General features: G+C 53.2%; 1 protein-coding gene across 1 annotated transcript in view; it reads right to left on the reverse strand.

The window, feature by feature from the left end:
- ZBP1 (Z-DNA binding protein 1) overlaps positions 1-895 on the reverse strand; it is a 9,890-nt gene extending 8,995 nt beyond the window's left edge. Inside the window, exon 1 of the mRNA XM_025040023.1 lies at positions 636-895. Coding sequence (XP_024895791.1) covers positions 636-669 — 34 coding nt within the window. The 5' untranslated portion in view covers positions 670-895. The remainder of the gene's footprint in view (positions 1-635) is intronic.
- Between the last annotated feature and the right edge of the window lie 6,737 nt (positions 896-7,632).

Consider the following 7,632-nt stretch of genomic DNA (forward strand, 5'->3'; position numbering starts at 1 on the left):
CACCCCACACCCCTCCCCATGTTTGTTCTCCGATGGCTGGTTTCGCAGGCCCGAGCTCGGCTCTGCCACTTCCCAGCCGTGTGACCTCACTGTGCCTCATTTCTCCACCTGCCAAGTGGGGATAAGAGCTGCTACTTCAAAGACTGTGGTGAGGATTAAGTGAGCTAATGATAACAACCAAAAAATCCCCCCTCGAAACCCTCAGCCCACAGCCCACAAGCCCCTAGCCACAGCCCTAGAATGCAGGCAGCAACTGCTGCTCACTGCCGGGCTCTCCCGCCCGGGACCCCGCGGGGGAAATGGGACCCCCTTATCAAAGCGCCTTCTTCTGTTTCTCAGAATGAGTGTGCAGCTGGGGCGCAGCCCCCGTGTCAGCCTCTCGCCCGACAGCCTCGATGATCTCATGTGTGGATAGGGACATCATTGTGCTTACCGCTGAGGTTACACTGACTGTGTGGCAAGAGTGTGGCCAGGCGCCTGGGGCAGAGCAAGCCTCCCAGACCGGACGTCACTGTGCGCTAACGGGCACTGTCACTATCGTAGCTGTAATCTGGGTCAAGCGAAGGAGCCAGAGAGAGAGAGAGAAGCGCCAGTCCTGCCCAGACCCCCACTGGCCCTTAGAAGAAAAGAAGTACCTGTGTTGCTTAGGTCTGCAGGGCCCTCTGCCATGCTGACAGCAGCTGCTGGGAGCCCCAGGAGACTTGGGCAGGGGCCGCGGCAGACTCCTGCACTGTGGCTTTGAGAGGGTGGGCCGGGTTGAGCCTCCGTGTCCCTGTGTGGCAGAGTCGGGTACTTCTGGCAGCTGTAAAAGGGAGACCAGTTTCAACGGGACAGATGTCAGCTGTTCACACTCCGGAAACAGAGAGGACTGGCATGCACGAAGTGTGTATGGGGCGGGGCGGGGCAGGGGGGGCCTGGCTTTCCAAAGAAATAAAACCGAAAGCAGAATTGATGAGCAAGAGGAAGTGAGGGCCCCTGACTAGACGTTTGTCGGAAGAAGCTGACCTTGGTAAGACCTGAGCACCCCTGGGGCCGGGGGCTCCCTCAAACTTCCGGGTGCTCACCGATGGCTGCCCTGACTGTCCACAGAGAGGCCAAGACTCCTGGGTGGATGGGAGCCCTGTGGTCATGTGCGGATCAATATGACGACTCTTTAATGCGCACCTACTATGTGCTCTCCCATCTCTTGTGCCCTGACTCACTTACGGGGTAGGAACTGGTACTGGCCTCTTTTCTCAGAGGGGAAACTGAGGCTTGAGTTGGTGAGATCACTTGTCCAAGGCCACAGAGATGTTTGGGCTCTAACCCAGCCCCCAGATTTAGTGGCCATGCAACCTTGAGCAAGTTATTTAGCCTCTCTGTGCGCTCATTTACTTATCTGTGAAGCAGGGCGAATGAACGTCGTGGTGAGGGGGCTACGGGTGAAGCCAGTCGGGCAGCCAGAGCCTCCGGTGTCATCTAGTCATAAGCACAGCCGGCCCCCATGCGTCCTGGAGAAAGGACCCATCGCTTTCATAAGTTCCAAAACAGGCCCGTGACCCCTGAGCAGTTCAGAGCCACTGTTCTCTTTCAGGTAATAGGAGGGGTCACTGGCACTGAGGCAGCCAAGGGTCAAGACCTCGGCTCCGGAAGGCCCTGGACTTGGGGTCCCAGCGGCGGGGGCCTCGGGGACTCTTGACGCAGCATCTCTGCAAAGGGAGGGGCGGGGAACAGTGAAAACAGTGGCGGTAGAGGGGGGCCAGATGCTGTCCCCAAGCTGCCTTTGCGAAGCAGGCAGGAAAAGTCCCGACGCCCGGTCCACAGCCAGACCAATGGAATCCGAATCTCTGCGGCGGGGCCGAGCCGGCCAGGAGGAGTCATTAGCATGCGGCGGGGGCCGTGTTTGACAACTCAATAAAAACAGGAAACCACGACAATGCTTTCTTCCTGTTCTACGTGAAATCGAAGACACGTGCATCTCTATATGAACCGATAACATGAATTTTAAATGAGGGGTCGTCGCTGGTGTTGAGGAAGGTTGTGGAGGAGTCCTTGGGGAGGGGGCTTGGCTTGAACCCGAGTGGACGCTGGGAGGCACCATGTCGCGACTGGCCACCAGGTGGCGCTCGCTCACGGGCCTGGGCCCCGGCCCACCTCTACCTGGTCCCTCTGGTGGAGCAGGGACCCCACCCATCACCCCCGCCCCCGCCCCGAAAAATGCAGGACTCCATCTGGCCGAGTGCCCTCCGCTTCTCCCCTGCCTCCCTGGCCCCTCCTGCTCAGGCTCCTTCTCGCAAGCCGCTGACCGCAGTGTGGAAGCGCTATGGTGTGGCCTGGTGGGCTTGCAGGTCAGCCTAAGGGACCCCAGCTGGATCCTGAGGGGCCATCTGGCTTCTGGAAGGACTATTTGTACTTCGGGGTGAAGGCTGGCACCCTCATAATCACCTGGGCAGTGTTTAGATGGCCCCTTCCTGTCTCCAGTGGCCCCCACTCCCCCATCTCATCCTGAAGCCGCTTGAGGCCTCCCCGCTGGCTCCCAGTGGTCCCTACCACCTGCGGCAGGAGCCGCCATGCCAGAGCGGCTGAGTGCGCTGGGAGGGGGGTTGCGCCTGGACCGGGATTCTGCCTTCCTCTTCAGGGCAAGTTGGCTCTGAGCTCTAACGGCTCCCTAGCTGTGGGGGACAACAGTTATTGGAGGCCACCTCTCTGTGCCCGTTTCTTTACCTATAAAGTTGAGATAATAAATAAGAGAAGGTATATCTATATGACACTCAGTAGATGCTCACTAACAATCCGGACGCTTCTTTCTTTGTCCAGTAGGTGGTCCAGGTTTGGTGTGGCGAGCCATAGTGTCAAGGCCAAGGCCCCTTCTATCTTGTTGCCCTGCTGTTCATGGCCTCCATTTGCAGGTTGGCCTTGCTTTACGATGGCTGCTCAAGCTCCAGCCGTCACATCTGCATTCCTTCCAGCAGGAAGGAGGAAAGGGAAGAAAGGCAGGTATCTCCTCTTTGGGAAGACTTGCAAGTTGCACACACATCCCACTGACATCCTATTCGTCTCATGGCCTGCAAGGGAGAGGCTGGGCCACAATGCACTCAGCTAATCCACTGACATCCTATTCGCCTGGCAAGGGAGAGGCTGGGCCACAATGCACTCAGCTAAAATTGAGGGTTCCATTACTTAAAAGTAGGGTACAACAGTTATTGGAGGCTACCTAGCTGTCCCTGCCATTGCAAGGCTTTGCCGTTCCCCCAAAGAAGGAGCGAGGACACCTCCTCTGAGCCTTTAGGTATGGCCATTCACAGGGACCTATTTACTGAGCAGGTCTCAGGCCGAGTTCAAGGCAGTTTTCAGGCTCTCAGAGCCTGACATCCAGTGTGGACGGCAAGAGGGGAGGGGACAGGAGGTGGGGTGCCAGTGCCTCCTTACTCTGCCTGGGAAGGGCCTCAAAGGTCACAGGGGTTCCAAGATGGCGCCACTGTCTGCTGGAAAACCAAACCTCTTTTTACCTCAGAAAGCACACTCCTTTTTCACGACTTGCGTTTTTCTGGAAACTATTAGAACTCTCCATCTAAACCAGATGATAATTACATGTTCCAGAGCTTAAGTCTTTAAACTTCTCTCTTTCTCTTCTAAAAGAGAGATATTTATACTGTGCATTGCGTTGGCAAAACCGAGTCTCCCTTCCACCGGGCAGGCTGGATGCTGTTTTCATGTCGCCTCTGTGAACACCTCGGGGGTGGGAGTGAACGGTGAGAAAGCACCAAACGTGCATTATAAACGTGTCTTTGGCCAGGGGCAAAGGTCAGAGAACCAGAGGTGGCCAGAGAGGGACAGGGACTGTGCAAGGTTGTGAGAGCTGTGAGCAGAGGGAGGGACACAAAACCAGGCAGAGCGGCTGCGTGGAAGGCGGCAGACGCGGTGACACCTCACGGGGCCTGCCTCAGCTCTGTTCGCTGCCCTGCACGGCACAGCTTGGTGGCCTCCGCGGTTCATCCGTGTCCACGGGAGTCAGACAGGCCTGGGGCTCTGGACTGACGCCCCTACTCTGTGCCCGGAGCGAGTCACGACTCCCTCCGAGCCTCAGTTTCTCTCTCATAGCAGAACCTACCTTGTGGGGTTGTCATGCAAGTTAGAAGAGATCTGTCTGGCACCACAGATCCCACCCAGCAGGGCGCTGAGCATGTACCGCGTGCGCGGTAAACAGGAGCTAGTCATAGCGTCACTAGCTGATTTCCAGGTGTCTCTGAGGGGACAGAGCAATCCCATTTATTCATCTGGTCACTCACCAAATGATTCGTTGTGCCTTCTTTATCGCAGGCCACGTGATGCTGGTGCCTGTGTGTGTGTGGGGGGGAGGGGTGGCGGGGGTGAGGGTGGCAGGAGAAAGCCTTCCTCACTGGTTCCCGGCCCCACTTCCCACTCCGACTGCAGAAGAGACCACAGTGCCCTATCCAGGGATTGACAGGTGGCTCAGGCTGAGTCACGGGTCCCCACCACCACTCCCAGCAATGCTGGCCAGTGAAGGGGACCTGGACAGGTGGTACATGAGTTAGGGAGATGGGCAGAGGCCAGGTATTGAAGGGCGTGGCAGAAACTTGGAATTCTCCCCAGGGGCAGAGGAAGGGCCATTGGAAGATTCTGATCTAAGGCGAGATGGAGATTTGGAAGGTGGCCTCGTGTGCTGGAGAAGTGGAGGCAGGAGGCATGGGGAGAGGGGACGTGGCCAGCCCTGGGCTGTTCTCACCCCTTCCTCCCCCACCGATGCTTTTCAGAAAGCCCTTCCCCATATCTCAGCAACTATAGTAAAATGAATTCATATCTAACTTTTATAATTAAATGATTTTTTGATAATTTTGTTTTAAAAATTGTTTGCCTACAAGAAATTCACTTAATTACAATCGGCCGAAAATTCTCCACTGAGTGTCCAGGATTCTTGGGAATTCTTGCAAAGTGAAATGATTTCACCTATAAATTTGTTTCAAATATAATTAAGTGTAATGAAATTTTTATGGTGACTAAATGGAACAATTAATGAACTTGACATACTAGGTTTTCTAGACGTTTAATTAAAAATTTATTGATTCTAATTTTGCAATGTTTTTCTCCCCTATATTTTGGAGCTCAACCATTTCCGAAAGCATCTGAAAACCGAGGTGCTGAGACTTCTCTGTCCAGATGGTAAAATGGGGAAATGGGGGGACACACCTCATAAGAGACAGGAGTCGCTTGGGGTTGTGGGTGTGGGTGGGGCACTTCAGAACCTGGGGTAGCGGTTAGGGCAAAACACTTCTTCTACATGTTAATTTGTTACCTCCTTTCATTTTAAATGAGAATCCTACTCTCAAGTTCAATGCCAAGATGTTTCCTGAAAGACAGTACTGACCGGAAAGTGAACTTTATTTAGAGCTTACTGTGGACCCTATTTCCAGAACTTTACATTGTGTCATTGAATCATTTAGGCAATCTTCCAAGGTAAGAGAGTAATATTAAATCCACATTTTACAGACAAGAAACTGAAGCGCATCGAGACTGCTAAATAAACCGGTCGAGATCACAGAGCTAGTGAGTAGGAAAGTGGGGTTCAGTCCTTTCCGTGCTGGACAGGTCTGTGCTACCTAGTATGAATTATCGAGTCGATATCTCGTTGTTTTCTAAGGTTCCTTCGACTGAGTATGCCTGTCTCAGTTCAGGGGCTGGGACGAAAACACCACAGACCAAGTGACTTAAACAGCAAATCTTCTCACAGTTCTGGAGGCTGGAAGTCCAAGGTCGAGGTGTCTTCTGAGAGTCTGCTTCCTGACCCCCACCGTACGGTGTGTCGTTGCCTGAGGCTGGGTGCCCCAGAAGCACACCTGAGCCAGGGATCACTAGGAGGACAGTGGGGAGGTGGGCCAGGGGAAAGATGGAGACGAACGAAGCATGCGCCATCAAGCAAGTGACTTCGTGGGTGACTGGGGCTCAGTGCCTCGGGGAGCCCTGGGACTGCTGGGGGGATGGGGCACGTCACCTCAGGGTTCTCCACTGAGGGCGAGGGAGCTGGGGTCTTCATCCCCTACTCCCACCACGAGTGAAGGCCCTGCCCAGAGCAACAATTCCCAGCACTTTCTGGCCTGCTGCATGGTGAGTAGAGAAGCTTCCAGAAGCCAGAGAAAGCCTCAGGTAGCAGGACACAGGTGCTTTCAGCTGGAGGTTAGACCCACGTGGAGGGAAATAGGAATCGCTGAGGAGATGTGGGTGGGTTGGCATTTGTGACTGTTAACTTGCTGGAAAGAGACACGGGGTGGGGTGGGGTGGGGATGGATTTGAATCTAGATCAAATGACCACAGAGCCAGCCCCAGACCCCACACTTTGTGACTTCCTCAGCATCTGTCGTACTTATAAAGAGCAGGTAGGACTCTAATTCCATGAATTAAAAATTTTTATTTTTAAACTTATTCAAGTTAGATGCTTTTAAAGACAAATTTATTTTGAGCTCGATAAAAGCCTTTTAATAAGCTGCACATCATTTCAGCCCTCCACTTTCAGAGTTATCAGCCGGGTTATCAGCCATGGCAAGGAGGGGGCACGAAGAGGAGAAGAGGGGAGATGGGGGAGGGGAAGTGGGAGAGGAGGGATGGGGGAGGGGTGAGGCAGAGTCGCAGCACACATGCACACACATGTACGCACATGCACGCGTACACACGTGCACACATGCACACGCACGCATGAGGATAGATATTTGCTTTAAACATGTTTTTGCACATCTAAACCCATCATTTGCTCCAAATCATCTGATTATAAAGCTTTTATAATATTTCGCTTTATTTTTAGAAACAGTTTTCTTTTTTTTACTTTGGGACGACTGTACAGAGTGTTAAAGAAAACGCGACGCTGCTTTGGCACAGACCTCCTGTGTGTTCTGTCTCCCTCGCTGGCTCACACATTCTTCCTCACTCTGAACGTTCCATCTATGCCCGCGACAGGAAGCCAGACACACACGCCGAAATGATTTCAACAAATATCAGCTCAGAACCAGCTTGAAGCAGTCCAAAGTGGCGGTGCTGGTTCAGGCGCTCCTCCATCCCCACGCGATGCACCGTCTGCACACTGCGAGACTGTTGCACGTTTAGAAAAAACGTTCTTTTTTTCAGTATTAATGCATTTACTTGCCCAGCCCAGTGTAATGGCATCTACTGGTTTTAGCTGCCAAGCACCCACCCCCCTTCTTCTGGTAAAATCACTCCGACTCCTTTAGAGAATCAGCTCTCTCTCAATCCATGTGGATGGTAGGGGTGGGGAGTGAGTCGACCCCACCTCCAGGGCATGTGACTCAAACCCAGCCAATCAGGACACTCTTTTCTTGTGATTGGCTCAAGGATGGGCACATGACCTATGCCAGACCAATGGGATTCAATTCTGGGCCTTTGGGTGGAAGAATTGGGACCTAATTTCTTCCCTCTTGATTTAGAGCTATCAGGAAATGAACGAGGAAAGAAGAATCTGCTTGAAACAGATATCAGTAGACAGACGAACAGTTTGATGGTGGAGAAAGACACTTTCCTAACACGGTGGGTGCACATCAGGACCTGGTGGCCTGGGATCTAGCTCAGCCCTAGCCTGTGGCTTTTCAGTTCGAAGAGTCAACAATTTCGACCTAATAAACAAGTTCA

This window comes from Pteropus alecto, unplaced genomic scaffold (assembly GCF_000325575.1).
Source record: "Pteropus alecto unplaced genomic scaffold, ASM32557v1 scaffold45, whole genome shotgun sequence".
Classification (NCBI taxonomy): domain Eukaryota; kingdom Metazoa; phylum Chordata; class Mammalia; order Chiroptera; family Pteropodidae; genus Pteropus; species Pteropus alecto.